This window comes from Saccostrea cucullata, unplaced genomic scaffold, assembly GCF_032062105.1.
Source record: "Saccostrea cucullata isolate Sc308-1 unplaced genomic scaffold, CSIRO_AGI_Scuc_v1 ctg610, whole genome shotgun sequence".
In the NCBI taxonomy this organism is placed as follows: Eukaryota; Metazoa; Mollusca; class Bivalvia; order Ostreida; family Ostreidae; genus Saccostrea; species Saccostrea cuccullata.
In genome coordinates, this window is record NW_026919638.1 from 74,031 (window position 1) to 93,305 (window position 19,275).

Genomic DNA, 19,275 nt, shown 5'->3' on the forward strand with positions numbered 1-19,275 from the left:
TTAATAGTCCTTTACAATTAAGGGAAAAATTACAATGAAGGGGAAAAATTTCAAATCTTAAAAGTCATGATTATGTTACATCTGTCCCATAAATCATTCGAGATTTGTACATTTTCCGACTTTTTAACAAAAGACCGCACTCAAAATTATAAATTTTAACTTATCCATTGTGGAAATAGAAAGGTTTATAATGTATTGCGGATATAGATGGCCATTAAGAACACGGAAGAATTTTTTTTTCTCTGGAATGTACAATATGTACAGTTGTTCCATAGGAAATAATAATAGAACAAAAAAAGTTAACAGTTTTGTTTTGTTTTTTTCAAGAATGACCTCTGAAAATGTCTATAAATCCAACTACCGCTCTATTCATCCTATTGTGTGCTATTGATGAGCTTCCGATTGTTTCAAATATTGATGGATGTCTTGGGTTCGTACTTATAATTTTTATTGCAAACACGTACTTGAGTAATTACATGTACATGCTACGAAAATAAAGTTAAAATTATATAGCTTCAAAAATTGATATTTTAAAATGCACAGGTGTTTTAATTAAAAAAGTGTCTTAAAATTTTTAGGCATGTTTATGGTTGCTGTGTAGGCTTCGTGTGGAATCAACAGGAGAGGGCGTGTGTTAGTCAGTATAAATCACATGTACTTGTATCATTGTACTAAAATGTTTCACAAATATTTAATAGATGTTTGAAAAAATTAGATAAGCACATTTTTTTTATGTTTCATGAAACAACTCTATTTGGATTCCACTTCAGGATTAATTTTAATTTTATTTTTTAGAAAATTAGTTTCCAATGCTAGTTGCCAAAACATTTTAAAATATATACGATATACATATGAAATTTAATTTTTCTTTGCCATATCTCTCGCAAAAGTTATTAAAAATATTTAAATTTTCTGAAGAATGTCAAAACGGATATTCTGGGATAAATTGCTCTGAAATTTGTCAGTATCCAAATTACGGGGAGGACTGTCAAAATGAATGCAACTGTACCCAGGAAATGTGCGACCCTAGTAAAGGCTGCCAGGATATATCAACAGGTATGCTTCTTTGAAACATATACTAATAATTGTCTCATTCTATTTTTATGCCCCCGTAAACGAAGTTTCGGGGGTATATAGTTTTTGTCGTGTCTGTCAGTCTGTTTGTCTGTTTGTCCGCAAAAACTTTGACCTTGCCCATAACTTTTGATTTTGTGGAGCTATCATGACTTTCATATTTCATACGTGTATTCCTTGTGACAAGACCTTTCTTTGGGTACCACCAAATTTGACCTTTTGACCTTGACCTTGGAGTTTGACCCACTTTTACATGAAAATTTTAAAATTTTACTTTGGCCATATCTTTTGAACAGTAGACACCGGGACATCTACACTTCACATATGTAATTTTTGTTAAAAGACCTTTCACTGGATACCAACAACCTTGACCCTTTGACCTTGACCTTGTAGATTTGCATACTCGTGAAAACACTTTAACTTTGGCCATAACTTTTGAATGGTAAGGGATAGGGCTTTCATACTTCATATATGTAATCCTTGTGAGAAGACCTTTCATTGGATATGAAGATCCTTGACCCTTTGACCTTGACCTTTCAGCTTGATCTACTTTAAAAAAGCAAACCTTGACCATAACTTTTAAAGAGTTAAGGCCAGTGTTTTCATACTTTAATATTTGAGTCTTATGACAAGACTTTTCATTTGATAACAAGAACTTTGACCCTTCGACCTTGACCTTGGAGTTTGACCCACATTTTAAGATTCTTTTTAAAAATTTTACTTTAGTCATATCTTTTGAACAGTAGACACCAGGACTTTTATACTTCACATATGTAATGTTTGTTAAAAGACGCTTTCACTGAACATTTGACCTTGTAGATTTTGGTACTTGTGAAAAACTTTAACCTTGGCCATAACTTTTGAACAGTAAGAGATAGGGTTTTTATACTTCATATATGTAATCCTTGTATAAAGACCCTTCATTGGATATGAAGATCCTTGACCCTTTGACCTTGATCTTTCAGCTTGATCTACTTTAAAAAAGCAAACCTTGACCATAACTTTTAAAGAGTTAAGGCCAGTGTTTTCATACTTTAATATTTGAGTCTTATGACAAGACTTTTCATTTGATAACAAGAACTTTGACCCTTCGACCTTGACCTTGGAGTTTGACCCACATTTTAAGATTCTTTTTAAAAATTTTACTTTAGTCATATCTTTTGAACAGTAGACACCAGGACTTTTATACTTCACATATGTAATGTTTGTTAAAAGACGCTTTCACTGAACATTTGACCTTGTAGATTTTGGTACTTGTGAAAAACTTTAACCTTGGCCATAACTTTTGAACAGTAAGAGATAGGGTTTTTATACTTCATATATGTAATCCTTGTATAAAGACCCTTCATTGGATATGAAGATCCTTGACCCTTTGACCTTGACCTCTGAGATTGACCTACTTTAAAAAAGCAAACTTGACCATAACTTTTAAAGACTTAGGGCTAGTTCCTTTCATACTTCACATATTTGATCCTTATGACAAGACCTTTCATGTGATAACAATAACTTGCTTTGACCCTGACCTTTGAGTTTGACCTACTTTTTAAGAAATTAAACGTTAACCATAACTTCTGAACGGTTAGGGCTAGGGCTTTCGTGCTCTACATAAGAATTTTATGTGGCAAGACCTTTCATTTGATACTAATTACATTGGACCTTTTGACCTTGGAGATTTTTGTACTTATTAAAAACCTTTAACATTAGCTTACATTCAAATTTCACAATTGTTTTCCAGTGAGAATACCATACTTTTGGTACCAATTAATTAAATTTGCATTTAATAAAAGCTTAATCTTTGCTATATTGCCATACGGGGGCATCAGTGTTTTACAAACACATCTTGTTTAATACTATTTTCAAATTTACTACTGACCGGTTAGCAGGGAATGCTCACTTCTCCATGGCACCTGATCCCAACTCAGATGTCTTGATGTTTGTTCAACTCTTATTCCTATCGTTATTTGGACTTTTGAGCTTTTACATGGACACATTTTAAGCTAATAATTTTATTAACATTTTTTTCATTTAAAAATATTATATTAAGGTCTATTGATCATCAATAATTTGAATTTCAGTTGTCAAGATACAAGACAGGTATATTTTAAATACAATTTTAAGTTTCCAGTGTTTTACTGAATTTAAATTTGTTATAAATATGCTACTTATTTTCTACATGTAAACAAAAACACGACACAGACCTTATTTACATTATACTTTACTTTATCTTATGTGTTAATCTGTAATAATTGATGTTCAAATTTTCTTGACCGATAGACAATGCCTTAGATAAGAATTGTAAACACAAAAATTAGTTTAAAAATTCAGTTGAAACTGATTCAATTCTCCTTTAAAGAATACAAATTAATGCTTCTCAGGAGGGGCTTAAGAATAATGCACATGTAACATCACAAGCTCCATCATAGTAGACCTATTTTGATTTGTATAAATATGAAGCAGAATTTCCGTGCAAAATGTTATTCGTGAAAGAAGAAAACACCTGTTTTTGCCTTCAACTATCCATTGAAATACATGTTTATCGAAGTATTGTCGATTAAGGATTGTTTTTCGTTATGATGTCGATACGAAACTAGTATATCCTGGTGATATTGAGATATAATTAGATAAAACAGTCTGACATATTTGTTTTACATTTGGATATTTTACTTCAAAAATACGTTGATGTCAATCCAGCTAACATCCAACCTCTATGATAACGTGATGACTCAAACTTTTCTTTCGCCAACTTCCCTTACTTATACAGCAACTATATACCTTCATCACCGGCATACGGAATTTCTATATCTTGATTCGTTACACCAGAGCTCTGCGTACGTATGAACAATTGTGAACTTGTTAAAGGGATAAAGAATATGAAAAAGTGCAATATTTTAGGAAACTCTGCCATTAGGATGCGTTTCCAATCTTTTGTTCCCAGATAGCAAGACATAGTTAGGCCAACGTTGGCCCATTTTTTCAACGTTGGCCCAATGTTGGTAACCTTACGTTGGCCCACGTTAATTTTGCTCATCGGCCCAACGTTGGTCCAACATGTTGGCATATTGTTTGGCCAGCGTAGGTTTAATTGTATGACAACTAACAGCCAACCTTAATACATGTAACTGGTTGGTTAGGTTGGCCTTTGTTGAAATGTCAGATGGCATATATATTCTTGGTCCGATGTAGTTTTTAGTGAATGCCAACTAACAGCCAACCATAACAACTGGTTGGTTAGGTTGGTCCAATGTTAACCGTTTTTTACAATGTCAGATGGCAAATTGTAAGGCCAACGTAGTTATTACATAGAAACATTTGCAATTGTTCAAGTGATTCTTTACATAAACCTATTTTATGACTGTTAAAAACAATACACAATTCAATCTGCATTCATAATGCATACATGGACATGTTCAATGAAAACATTACTAATGATTCACTGTTATTATATTTTATATACATCAATTCAATCATAATTTACAAATAAATTTTAAAATAGACAATAGAGGTAAATTATGAAAAATTATCAATTAAAAGTTCTTAATCAGGGCTCACTTCCTTTATTATAGTCCTTTTGTTGTGTTCCCGCTCTTTTTCGGTCCCTTCGTCGCCTCCCGTTTTCTTCATCGTGATCTTTGTCATACGGACTCGTACTCTATACACTTTTTTATGCATGGTCTTTGATTTCATTGTTTTTTGCATGTACCACCACAACATTTGTTTACCTTGCAGTCTCTGACTGAATTTCTTTGTTACAATCGTGTCTGTAATAGACAGTTAAGAATTAGATAGATAGAAACAACTTAAAAGATGTTATTTAACCTTAACTTGCAGTGCGTGTATGCAAAAACATGACAAGAATGAATTCCGAATCAATTTTAACAGTTAAACTTACATCGCTTCTAAATGCAGCTGTATAGCGAGTGTATAATCCACAAATTTAAATTTCACTTCTTCTTCCTGGCTTGCCCTTCATTATCACCACCTGTGAGCAATTGAATCTGACAGCTCACTCTACAGTTTGGTTACGTAAACGCGAATTAACGCCTAACTTTTGTTTCAATTTGATTATAAAGCTGTGTCATTTTGATTTATGTATATGTAGGCTTCATTCACATCCTGTTCCTGAGTTCTCTAAATTCTCATGAATTAATGCAACGCTCTTGAAAAAAATCATAATTTCAAGGGTTTTCTTTCAAATATAAATAGTCATAATAATACACTCTTTGGTGCTGTGATCACTTAAGGTAAAATGTTGAATATATCAGATCTAAACAAAAGCAGTCATCTAATTAAAAGCATGGACAGAGAATGTCACCTTAGCAGCTAAAATTGACACCATCTTTAGTTGGCAGTATAATAATTGGGCGTTTGCCCAATATAAATATCTCATCTTTGAAACACCTAAACAAAAGAACACTCGTGCTCACATCGGGCCAACATTCAACAATGTACTGCCAAATTGTTAAGACATTCTTAAGGGTGTATTACAAACATTCGGCCAATATACTACTTCCCATTTGATAATACACTTTATTTAAAGGTGTCTAACAAACAATGGGCAACGTCGGGCCAACATACTACTATCAATTTGATTAGACACTTTATAAAGGATGTATAATAACAAACATTTGGCCAATGTTAGGCCAACATACTACTATCAACCTAAAAAGACACATTCTTTATGGGTGTATTAAAAACTTCGGGTCAACGTTAGGCCAACATACTACTACCAATTATTTAAAAATGTACGTATTACAAACATCGGGCCAACGTTGGGCCAACATACTACTACAAACTACAAAAGACACTTTCTTTTAGGGTGTATTACAAACATCCGGCCAACATTGGGCCAACATACTACTGCCAATTTTAAAAGTCACTTTCTTTAAGGGTGTGTTACAAACATCGGGCCAACGTTGGACCAACATACTACTACCAACTTTAAAAGACACTTTCTTAAAGGGCGTATTACAAACATCATGCCAACGTTGGGCCAACATTCTACTACCAACTTTAAGACACGTTCTTAAAGAGTGTATTACAAACAGTGGCCCAACGTTGGTCCAACATCATTACCCCTCCTTCTTTAATTGGGAAGTTAAGTGAATGGAAGTTGCTTACGTTGGGCCAACATACGAAAACTGTCATGGTCGAATAGGTTGGCATGGTGACATTGGTCCAACGTTGGCCCAACGTTGTTCCCCCAACGCCAACCATACAACCTTTTGCCAATGTTGGCCCAACATAGTCTTGCCTTCTGGGTTATTACTACTAATTGTATTTCATAAAAAACTTTACATGTTTCAGTCATACATGCAGTCAATTGCAAGAAATATAGTTGTCCTGGCTTTTCATCCATAAATGGTTGATTGATTAACTACCCGGTACCTATATTCATAATCTACAACATGTTTTATATTATGTGTTTTTGCACCCCTTGATCATAATATTCTGTCCACCTATTGTACATGTACGATAATATAAAAAAAATTCAGATGTTATGAGGAAAATTTTGGGTTTTGTTGATGTTTGACGTACATTGTATCTTGTGAGGTTAACATTAAGTACTATTGGGCAAATTTGGGATCTGTCGTCGGGTTGTCATCCCAGCAGGTATCAAAATCAAATGTGGATTGTACATGCATGTGCAATGCCAAGCAGGATACAAAATGAGCAATATTCCATTATAAATGTTAAATGAAAAGATCAATATTCCAATTAAGTGTTATAATGACAAATCAAGAAAATTATAAAATTTATTGTTCAACGGACCAATATCCCATTAACAATGTCATCAATTTTAAATAAAAATATTGTTCATAGGGCCAAAATTTAGGGAATAGCCAATGTTGAAATTTGATTTATCAGTGTTTAAAGGGACATGGACACAGTTTCAGCTAAAACATTTGAATTCATTTTCCCATTTTCACAAATATATAACAAATGATCATCAAAAATTTGATTTTAGTTGCTGAGATACAAGACAGATTTAGAGCCCCAAACCTATGTAAACATGGTCCATGTCATGGTTTTGTTTATATATGTTAATACTGTTTGCAGGGAAATTTTCGCCCCCGTTTTTTTTCGCTCCTTTCGCCCTAGCTCCATTTGGGCGAATTTAAACGGGGCTAATTCATATAATACAGTATAAGTACTTAAACTTAACTTTGACAGGGCAAAATTGTCTGCAAGTGTGAATAGGGCGAAATAAAACGGAACGAAAATAACCCTGTATACAGTACTAATGTATGTTCGTCAAAAGCAAATCATTTTTTAAAAGTTACTGTAGTAATTCTAAATACAATTAGACAGTTACTAGCGTTTTGATGAATTTCATTTTTTAAATAATAAATAATAAATAGTTTCTATATGTAAATATAAACAATGCACAAGCATTAAGTTCTGTATCTCGTTTAATTGTTAATAGACAAATGATGTTTAAATATTTGCTGATCATTAGTTAATGCCTTAGTTAGGAATTATAAACATTAAAATTGGTTTAAAAATTCAGTTCAAACTGTGTCTATTCCCTTTTAAAATAAAAATAGAAATCAATGCGCAAATTGCGCCGATAATATTACATGATTTACATGTGTAACAACAGAATCCGTCCATTGGAAGTGGAGGTGACAATATATCGCAATACCGTCACCTTGTAGCTCAATTCTGTTAGGAAGACATCTCAAGACACGTGTAGATAGAAACGTTGGTGGATGGCCATTGGCTTTTGGCAAGATTCAATACTTTAAATGAAATGAACAAGGCAAAGACTCGGCAGTATCATTATACTAAATACACACCTATAATTTTCAACAGTGAGCTGCATAAGACTGCGATGAGAGGTGATTTTTGTTTTTAAACGATATCCAAACATTGAAAGTTTCTATCACAGACAAGCTCCCAATATTTTTTTTCCAGCACAGAACGGATGAAATTACTTTTCATACCTTTGTATATATTCACTGTGGCGTTTGTTATTACAAATAAAGCTGGTGTTCGAAACCCAGATATATTTTGCAAGGCAAATAATTTCACAATAAAAAGAATTTATGTTTTTCCTCATGCTGCACAATCTCAACGCGGCTCTGCTTTTGCTGTGATAAATTCAAATAAAATCAACACCATTGTTGAGATGAAATATGTGATTTATTAAAATGATGAAATTAGAAAAAAATATATAAATCACATGATAGGGGAATTGAAACGTACATGTATCACCGATATAAAATCTCATAATTCTAGACATTGCTTTTGAATTACCTATATTACGGATCGATGCAAGATATTCAAATTATTCAACAGAGCTTAAATATATTGTCAGGTTATTAATATATTAAGAACAGTGATTAGATGTTTAAGATTTGGATCATTATGTAAAGGAAAAAATCAAGTGTCGAAAAAAATCGTCGAAGATTTCTCACCCAAATCTCACATTAACTTTATATTCCTTACAGGTGTATATACTGTAATTTAAGATTTTATTTTTAATAACAAGAGTGGCCAACGATATTTTATAATGAAAGAAACTGAAGGAAAAGGAAAGGAGTCATATCGCTCACTCTAGCAATTTGACTATAAACAGAAATCAATTCTGTATTGAAGATTCTACTCTATAAATGGTTCAAACTTATCACCTTCCTCCCATGCATGTTTGAACAAACTTGAATCTGTTTGTTTCATTACATGTAACATGTACATGTAATTATTTGGCTACTCATATCAAATGAAAGATTTTCAATATATTTTCGTATTGACCGCTGAAAATGTGATTTTTTGGCGTGCCCCTGCCCAACTTGATGTTTTAAAAAAATAATCCAAGCTTTCAGAGGAATGCTTCTGTTTTGATATGACTTATCACGATTCTGCTATTCTTCAGGATTTTAAAGGTATATATATTTTGTTATAAATTAATCAAAATTGAATGTTTGTTTAAAACATAATTGTGCTCGGGATGATAAAATACCAGAATATATTTAAAAGAATAGTTTGCGCGACCACCAGAAAAAATTCTAATCCCCATACAAAGAGGAAATAGTTTTATCTACTAGCAGAAAATAGCATTGAAATCAATCACGCACTTTAGAATTAACATCACATTTACAAAAAAATTATCTTTTTCATAAGGAGGAAATAGTCATTGAGAAACACGGAAATTATTTATTTGTATTAAAACTTATCTCCTGAATAACATTTTAAATACACGCGTTGAAGGAAAAATGTTTTCTGATCTACATTCTTTTTTAATTTTACTTTGGATCTTGATAGACTGTCCTCTAAGTGTTCTGAACATGAACAACTGTCATGGGTAAGGCGTCAGAAAACCTTATTTCTGCACATGCTGGCTAGATTTATAAATTAAGCAGCGTTTAATAACTTAATACATGTATATTTTATAAATCTAAAATGAATCTACTCATGGATAGTTTTTTTGTTAAATCTTTGAAGCATATAAAGAGGGGAATGTTCGTAAATATCGCTAGGCTCTACACACGTATACCTGGTAGTTTTAAAATGTATATGTATATTTATCTTCGGGAGTATTTATGAACATTTCTTAGAAATATTAGAGAGATAATTCATATTAAGTATTTAATCTTAATCAAGACCTAATGATTGTAACATAATTTATACCCAATACCCAATCAACTTATACAGTCATGTAACTCGTGTATATATGATTTAAAATTATTATATACACACTCGCTTTTTTTCAAAGATTTTTTTTTTTTTTAAATTTCATTAGTCTCTTGCTCTTTCGTAATAATTTAAGTTGTTTTAAATCATTCCCCCTAAATAGTTTAAAGAATTATTTATTTTTGTTCAATTACAAGTTATTATATATTTGAGGAAATATGTATACCTCTCGAAAGCACTCCATTTTCCAATGCTTTAAACATCTAATCAGGATATCAAACTACTTACATATTTTAGGAACGCCCATGGTTGCTGCGATGGATACTTCTGGGATAGAAACGCCTGTGTCAGTGAGTTATAAATAAAAGAATAATGAATTTACCATTACGTAATCGTTCTTATAGGTTAAGCAAAATACGTCATAATATTGAAAATTGGTTTTAAAAAGTTTAAACACTTTTTTGTCAATAGAAAGCAGCCAGTTGGTAACATTTATTTATACATATCTATAGAATGTCCAACGGGGTATACAGACAAAAACTGCTCAGAAAAATGTAGGTACCCGAGCTACGGAGAGGAGTGTCAACTCGAATGTCAATGCAATGAGACAGAATGTGACTATATAACTGGTTGTATAGATGTTTCTACAGGTAAATGTATATGTATGCGTTTCCACAAATGATGTCAAATTCACCAAGCGTACATGTATACGCATGTGTAAATTTTCATTTCATGTTTAATACATTTTTCAGTAACGAATTTAGACAAAACTTCGATGCTGAATAGTAAGACCGACTCGAGCTTACATTCCTCAAAGAAATTACAAAGTCCATGGAGTGCAAATAAAATAATTTCTCTATGCACTTTAGTGATATTTTCAATCAGCATTATACTTTGTGGAGTGCATTTAATAGTGACACTGAAGAAACGGATAAGTGAACAAGCATCCAACTTACAAACAGAAGCGTATCAAAATGATGCTCAATACCAGGAAATTCCAGATAATCTTATTCTTAGAAATTTTACAAAAGAGAACCAGGATTGTACACGTGTCACGCAAGTATAGAGGAACTTGAACTGAGCATAAATACATGAATTAAATATAAGGACTAATTCAGAAGCAGGCCGTCATATCTGAATACCTTTCGTTATTTCCATATGTTTTATTTATGTTTTAAAGATGATTGGATTAATTTTTGTATGTTTTGTATATATTTGATGAAAACGTCATGCCGAATATGTCATAATAAACTTGTTTTCCTATTTGAGGGAGTGTATCTAAATATTAATTGATAAATATTCTTTGTTCATGTTGTTCTCCATATCATAATACCTAACATTACTGATCTACGTTCACCATGAAATTTTTAAGGAAATACAAGCACTGCTTATTTCTTCCAATTTTGAATAATAAAGCTGTTGTGTCCATATTCCTGCGCACATATATATGCTATCATTTATTAGAAACTGGGGAAGGGGGCTTAGGTTTCTGTTCTGTTTAGACTCTGACAATAAACAATAAGGCGCCAACTTCAACACATGCTTTTACTTGGGCGGAATACACAATAATAACATAACATACAGAATGCACATGAACAACAAAGATAATTCCGGAATACTACATTCCTCCCCTCTTAAGTTCATTATATAATTTGACTAGAAACTTGACTGGAAACAAACATCTTAATACTGATCAATATGTGAGTTAATTTCAAAACCATAAAATATATTACATTTACACAGTTTGCTGAGCTGTAAAACTAATTCAATCATAATGCATGAAACATTACACAAGATATTTACAGTCAAGACAATAACAAAGAATTGTTCACTATAATCGAGGCAAGGATCGTTTAAGGCGTAACATAGTCATCCAAATAAGCAGGTTTCTTCAGGGAACGAGACGATCTACGAGGGCTGGCTAAGTTTGGAGCACTGGACGGTCGCGGAGTACTGGATAACGGTAGAGTCGCGTTAGCCTTGAATTCACTTTCCGGCTGTGCAGGTGTAACAGTAGTTCTCGGTGCCTCCTCTGTGGTTAACGGATCATCAAGACTTTCGCTTTCATCCGGATTGTCGGATGCCATTTGTGGTATGAAATGTCGCTGTTTGATATGATCAACATGTCTGCGAGCAGTTACGCCGTCTGGAAAAGCAACTTTGTACGAGACAGGTCCCGTCTTCTGCATTATTTCACCACATTTCCACCGTCCACTGGGAAAGCTTTTTGTTATGACTGCATCACCTTCCGAGAATGTTCGTCCTTTCGCATGTAGATCATGATACTTTTTGAATTTCTTCTGTCGACTTCCCACTCGTTCTCGAATCTCAGGCTTGACGAAATCCAGCTTTGTCCGCAATTTCCGATTCATAAGTAGCTCGGCTGGAGCAACACCTGTTGTGGTCTGGGGTGTAGTGCGGTAGTTTAATAGAAATCTTTGCAATTTGGTCATCAGTGTACCAGCCCCTTTGTCCATCTTCTTCATCCCTTCCTTAAAAATTCGCACTGCACGCTCAGCCAAACCATTCGATGCTGGGTGATATGGTGAGGTTTTCACATGTCGAATACCATTCTCTGATGTAAAAATTCCAAATTCGTGACTTGTAAAACAGGTCCCATTGTCTGTGACAAGTACATCGGGAATTCCATGTGTAGCAAACGCTTGTCTGAATTTTTCAATTGTCACTTCAGATGTAGAAGAAGATGTCTTAAACACCTCGATCCATTTGCTGTACGCATCAATAATGATCAAAAACATGGATCCCATAAATGGTCCTGCGTAATCGGCATGTATTCTTGACCATGGACGATCTGGCCACTCCCAGGGATGTAACGGTGCTACTGCTGGTGTGGCACTTTGCATCTGACAATCTTCACATCCAAGTACTTTTCTCTCGATGTCTTCATCAAGTCCGGGCCACCATAAGTAGCTCCTTGCTAGGCTTTTCATCCGGACTATTCCAGGATGTCCTTCATGTAACAAATCCAATAACTTTTCCCTTCCTTGTTCTGGAATCACCACGCGACTCCCCCAAAGAATACAGCCTTCATGTGTACTAAGTTCGTTCCGTCTGCTGAAGTACGGACGAAGTTTCTCATTGCTGTTCTTCTCTTTCCATCCATTCTGAATGAAATATATCACCTGACGCAAAAGTGGATCTGACTGTGTCCATTCCTCGATTTCTTCAGCATGTACTGGTGTACCATCGAAGCGTTCAATGAGTAGAATGGTCTCACCCGGCAGGGGTACATCCACACTCTCCTTGAGTGGTAGACGACTCAAACAATCTGCATTACCATTCTTCTTACCCTCCTTGTACAGTATTTCGTACTCGTATCCTGCAAGGATTAACGCCCATCTCTGTATTCGAGCTGCGGCCATTGTTGGAATGGCTCGGTCAGGTTTAAATAGTCCCAACAGTGGTTTATGGTCTGTATAAATGACAAATTTATGACCATAGAGGTACTGATGAAGTTTTTTCACTCCAAATATAATTGCTAGTCCCTCTTTTTCCAACTGAGAGTAGTTTTTTTCTGCTGGAGCAAGTGTTCTTGACACGTAAGCTATTGGTTTCTCCCCTTCATCTGTGATGTGTGACAACACCACTCCCAATCCAGTTGGCGAGGCATCACAGGACATGACAAGCTTCTTTGTGGAATCAAAATGAACTAGTAGAGATGAAGATCTCAAAAGGTCTTTCGCTTCTTGCATAGCTTTTGATTGTCTAGATCCCCAAGACCATGATACATCTTTAGCTAAGAGTTCATGTAATGGTGCTAGCACAGTTGACAATTTTGGTAAGTAGCAACCATAATAGTTAAGCATTCCAAGGAAGGCCTGTAGTTCTTTGATATTACTAGGTTCAGGTAAGTTCTTGATAGCTTGCACTTTGTCTTCAGTTGGCTGTCGTCCATATTTGTTTATGCGATGCCCAAGGTATGTAACTTCATCGGCCATGAACACACATTTTTCTTTTTTCAGTCGAACTCCTGCTTTTTCCAACTTCTGTAACACTTGTTCAAGATTCTGTAAATGCTCATGTCGGGTTTTCCCAGTCACGAGTATGTCATCTAAGCGAACAATAACACTTGGTATGCCCTGAAGTAGATTCTCAATAGTTCTCTGAAATATGCCAGGAGCAGACGAGATTCCAAAAGGTAAACGATTGTACTGGAAAAGTCCCTTATGAGTGTTAATGGTGGTATATTTCTTGGACTCTTCATCCAACTCTAATTGCTGATAGGCCTGGCTCAGATCAAGCTTGGAGTACTGTTCACCACCTCCTAATATAGCAAATAGATCCTCTGTCTTAGGAATAGGGTAATTGTCCAGCTTAGACACTCTGTTCACTGTAACTTTATAGTCACCGCAAATACGCACAGACTTGTCACTTTTAACTATTGGTACGATAGGGGTCGCCCATTCTGAAAACTCTACAGGGGTAACACTTCCTTCACAAACTAATCTGTCCAACTCTTGTTCGATTTTCTCTTTCAATGCAAAAGGTGGAGAACGACTTTTGAAGTATCTAGGTTTTTCATGAGAGTCAACATATATTTTGGCTTTCACTCCTTGAACTGTTCCTAATCCTTTCTTGAACACAACTTCATACTTCTTCAGAACCTGATCCACGTCAGTGTTTGCCTCCGTTTTCACTTGGAATACTTCATCCCAGCACAGCTTAATGATATCCAGCCAATCACGGCCAAGTAAGCACGGTGTTTTTCCTTTGACCACCTCCGCCTTCAAGTTATACCGCTGATCTTTGTAGGTCACGGTCAACTGCACGGTTCCAAGTATTGGAATAAGTTCCCCAGTGTAAGTACGCAGTTTTGTAAACGAAGGTTTCAAGTTTAACTCAGGGTCAGATTTACAAACAGTCTTGTATGCCTCTTCACTGATGACGGTCTTACTGGCTCCAGTATCCAACTCCATGGACTGGTCCACTCCATTCAAATTCAAAGACACACAATATGGTGGTTTCTTGCCTGGGTCCACCATATGATACAAGGTATACTCCGTGTGGTCTTCTTCATCATCAGGTGAATCACATACAGCATGTACATTTTCCCTTCTGGAATGATTCTTTGGTCTGTAACTCCCAAAATGACCTCTCGTTTTCTGTGGTACTTTATGCGTTTTTTGTGTTGAGATTCCTTTTCCCCGGCTGGCAGCTTGGTCCGCCTTCTTTTTTCTACATTCTGCAGCAATATGTCCAAACAAATGACAGTAAAAACACTTCACATTACTTTTGTCTTTGTGCAATTTGTCAGTTGCACTCACTTTGTTTACTTTTTCTGTGTGCGCTATTCCACTCTGTAGGTCAACAACTCCTTTCGCGGCAGTTTCCATGGATATGGCGATATCGTATGCCTTCTTGAAGCTTAAATCCTTCTCGGCCAACAAACGCCTCTGAATTTTGTCATCCATGATACCACACACCAAACGATCACGAATCATGACTTCCATGGTTTGACCAAAATTACAATGTTCTGTTAAATGACGAAGTTCGGCCACATACGATGCCACAGACTCACCCTGTCTACGAAAACGATTGTTAAACTTGTATCGCTGAACAATTTCTGAGGGTTTGGGTGCATAATGATCCTGCACGAGTTTTACAAGTTCTGCAAAAGTTTTAGTACCTGGTTTATTTGGCGCTAACAAGTCGCTCATCAACTTGTATATTCTACTACCACACACACTGAGTAGAATCGACCGGCGTTTTTGTAGATCCGCCTCCTCGGTGTCACCGATGCCATTAGCTATGAAATAATGTCCGAGCCGCTCACAGTAATGTTGCCAGGTTTCCTTACCCTCTTCAAAGGAATCTATTTTCCCGAATACTGCTGCCATCCTTATATTTTAATCCTCGTCGCCACTGTTCTGTTTAGACTCGACAATAAACAATAAGGCGCCAACTTCAACACATGCTTTTACTTGGGCGGAATACACAATAATAACATAACATACAAAATGCACATTAACAACAAAGATAATTCCGGAATACTACAGTTTCCTCTGAGTCTGTCCGTGTGTCTAGCTGCCTTTCAGTCTATCACACCATTTTTCACACTTTTTCATAAACGCTTGCGGATATTGAGTTGACTTTTGGTATGTAAGTTTATATTGATGAGTTACACATTAAGATATATTTATCGTTCTGCATTACTGATTTTTGACAGAATTATGGCATTGTTAATTATTTTAAAATTGGAATTTTGATCGGGGTGAGATGCATTAAATTAATGTACCAATAGAGCTTTATCTTAAGGGAAAAGGGGAGCCCAGTAGGGGACATGCATTGCATACGCAATACTCACAGAATGCTTGTTTGATAGAAAATATATCTATTTTTATTCAACCATCAAGATTGCATTTTAAAAGATTAAACTTATTTATTTTCAAAATAGCGGCAAAAGACATTTGTTTTCATTTGTTGTCTTTTTTGCCAAAGTTTTCATAAGCAAATATGCACCATAACATCTTTTTTTAAATATACTACACCATTCAAATATAAGATATTATACACAACCAAGGGGATTGTTGAACTGTGGTCCCATATGTGAATCGAAATTCCATATGTCGATTTGTAGTAAGAGTGTTCAAAGTCACGTAGAAAAGTGACGTTGATCATCCCTGATAGATGTGGAACACCGGCAAGCAAATATGCTGTTATAGTTTAGATAAATTTTTTCACTATGTAAGACCTATTTACAATTAATGTTATAGGCATTAAAATCAGCTACTCAAGACATTTTTGACATACGACGGTTGTCCAAAAAGTTTGTGGACAATGACGTTTTTGTCAATATAAAAGGTGGTTGTATATGCATTCTTTGTATATCAAAATATTTCTTATGAAAAACCAAGTCAGAATGGTTTAATTTTTATTTAGGAAACTTAATATTTTTGTAAAAAAAGGGGATCTTTAAAGATTGCAGATTGTGCGCACGGACCAATCTGACGTACGTTAGGCTAATTTCATTATGACGTCAAACATTTGGATTTTGACTTTTAACACATGTTCATGAACACACATTTCATTTCCTTTTTAAGGCGCTCAGCACTTCCAAGTGCTAGCAATAATCTTTATGTATAGATTATGATTTCTGTAATTTTTAAAATTCAAAACAATGCACACAAATTTACGAGCGTCATCTAAATGAACAGTTTGTATCTTTAATTGCATAAATATCTGGTACCTGTTACAGGTCGGTGAGCTGAAATGTAGTACCTGTAAAAGATCGGGTCGGTTTATTCATGTATATGTATCTGCGAGGCACAATGTTTTATTTAATTGAATCAAGAATGGTTAAATATCTGGTACTTGATTTGGGTAGCTTAAGTGCAATTCCATACCCTTTAGCAGTACCTAAGTGATGTATGAAGGTTCCTTTCTGAATTATACCTTTTACATATACACACGCAGTCCCTATAACAGGTAGTTGGCTTTTTTACGCCGGTATCTGTTGTAGAGATAGAAATTATCAGATCCTGATTCATATTACTACTACATAGGCAGCTTTATAACCTGATGCTTATCATATTTAATAAATGAACCAACTGGAAGATTTTACAGGTAACTTCATATTCTGATATCTCATACAGGTAAGTTAGTACCTGTAAGAATTAGGATGATTCATTATTGTATGTCACACCTGTTTATCCGTTTCTGTCTGTTTTCTACATGCGTAGGCGTCGGAACCAGGGAGTTGAGGGGAGGCTTAGCCCCCCTCCCCCCACTTTTTTGCAAATATATACTAAATATAGGCATGCATTGAAAATTGGAGTTTACCTTTTTTGTTGGTTCAGCCTACCCCCCCTTTCAATTTGCTTCCGAGGCCTATATCATGTTTAGGATCACATTCATACGTATGCTTTCTTTTTTTATTCTTGAGGTCTTTTTTTTTTATTTCAGTTGCATGCAAGAAAAGTTCATTGCCAAGCCATGCCTTAGAGAAATGTTCTCATTTATTGACGCATTTTCATGACGCCCTATATTTGATAATAGTCGGAAGAAACATTTCAATATACATGTACATCTATCATTCATCCAGCTACTTCGCGAAAAACTTTGATATGACACACGAATTAAATCAATATCTTTCGCTCTATGTCCCGTAATTTTTTCGCTGCATTTACACATAGCTTTAAATAAAACAATTTCAAACTGTTCTGGCTCATTGTATTGATCTCGAGACGTGGAATAAATTGACATTTTCCTCGAAAATATTCTGTGTGCGATAATGATACTTTTTAAAAATGCCAAATAGAAAATAAAATGATTTCAAGTGCTTATAGGAATTAAATACTGAAAATTGTTAAAACAGTTCGAATAAAAAGTTTATGTTTGAAAAAAATATCTAATTATAAATGATTAATTGAAATATATATCATATGCCGTTAAAGTATTGCTGTGAACGTTTTTGTTTAATTATGCCATTTATGCCTATTTCAAACCAATATATGCAAAAAATTTTAAATCGACATATAAAAGACGCATTCCGTTCATTAAATTCCTCGTCTTGCATTGACTGGGTTTATCTGTGTGTGTGACTGGGGGGGTGGGGGTGGGAGTGGGGGAGGTGGTATCTGTAAGTCTGGTAATCGCGCGCCTCTCCCAATTTATTCAGGATGTGATCTCTAAGCAGGGCAAATATGTACTTATAAATATAAATTATTTATAGTACTTAACGTCAATTTCTTTCTAATTTTTTTAATCAATTTTTTTGGAGGATGGTCTGTAAAACACCTTTGTTTTCTATTGAATATAATTAAAATTGTTATGTCGACCCCGCCACACCCCAACACCCACACCCTCCCTCACACACACTGAGTTTCTTTCCGTTTTACATATTTACATAAGCATGAACCAAACGAAGAACGAATTAATATGGTTTCATTATACGTCACAGTAATGCGATATAACTCGTGTACACTTATGGAAAGATAACTCCCGCCACCTTCCAGGCGGTACCAAATAGCCTCGACCATTTCTAGTACTTAAACCTTCTGCCTCTTACAGATTTCTGATGATAGCATACCGACTCGTAACAGGTACCAGATTTCAGCTCACCGACCTGTAAGAGGTACCAGATTATTACACGCTCAAATGCTAGTACTTCAACCCTCCTGCCTCTTACAGATGTCTAATTATAGCATACCGACTTGTAACAGGTACCAGACTTCAGCTCAACGACATGAAAGAGGTACCAGATTATTACACAATCAAATGTTTGTACTTAAAACCTCCTGCCTCTTACAGATGTCTGATTATAACATACCGACTTGTAACAGGTACCAGATATTTATGCAATTAAATTCTAGTACTTAAACATTCTGCCTCTTACAGATTTCTGATAATAGCATACCGACTCGTAACAGGTACCAGATCTCAGCTCACCGACCTGTAAGAGGTACAGATTATTACACGCTCAAATGCTAGTACTTCAACCCTCCTGCCTCTTACAGATGTCTAATTATAGCATACCGACTTGTAACAGGTACCAGACTTCAGCTCAACGACCTGAAAGAGGTACCAGATTATTACACAATCAAATGTTTG

General features: G+C 35.1%; 3 protein-coding genes across 3 annotated transcripts; 2 read left to right on the plus strand and 1 right to left on the minus strand.

Annotated features, from left to right (window-relative positions):
* The first annotated feature begins 310 nt into the window (after positions 1-310).
* Positions 311-3,268, plus strand: LOC134235184 (multiple epidermal growth factor-like domains protein 10). The gene is made up of 4 exons (XM_062717299.1): positions 311-430; positions 579-637; positions 919-1,056; positions 2,958-3,268. Exons 1-4 carry the CDS (start codon positions 342-344, stop codon positions 3,068-3,070), a joined length of 399 nt encoding a protein of 132 aa, XP_062573283.1. The 5' UTR covers positions 311-341; the 3' UTR covers positions 3,071-3,268.
* Positions 3,269-9,052: 5,784 nt separating this feature from the next.
* Positions 9,053-10,910, plus strand: LOC134235192 (multiple epidermal growth factor-like domains protein 10). Its single transcript, XM_062717312.1, has 4 exons — positions 9,053-9,376; positions 10,003-10,055; positions 10,218-10,355; positions 10,458-10,910. The coding sequence occupies exons 1-4, from the start codon at positions 9,288-9,290 to the stop codon at positions 10,769-10,771; spliced, it is 594 nt and encodes a 197-aa protein (XP_062573296.1). The 5' UTR covers positions 9,053-9,287; the 3' UTR covers positions 10,772-10,910.
* Positions 10,911-11,222: 312 nt separating this feature from the next.
* LOC134235218 (uncharacterized protein K02A2.6-like) lies at positions 11,223-15,716 on the minus strand. The gene has a single exon (XM_062717358.1). The coding sequence runs from the start codon at positions 15,561-15,563 to the stop codon at positions 11,559-11,561; it is 4,005 nt and encodes a 1,334-aa protein (XP_062573342.1). The 5' UTR covers positions 15,564-15,716; the 3' UTR covers positions 11,223-11,558.
* Between the last annotated feature and the right edge of the window lie 3,559 nt (positions 15,717-19,275).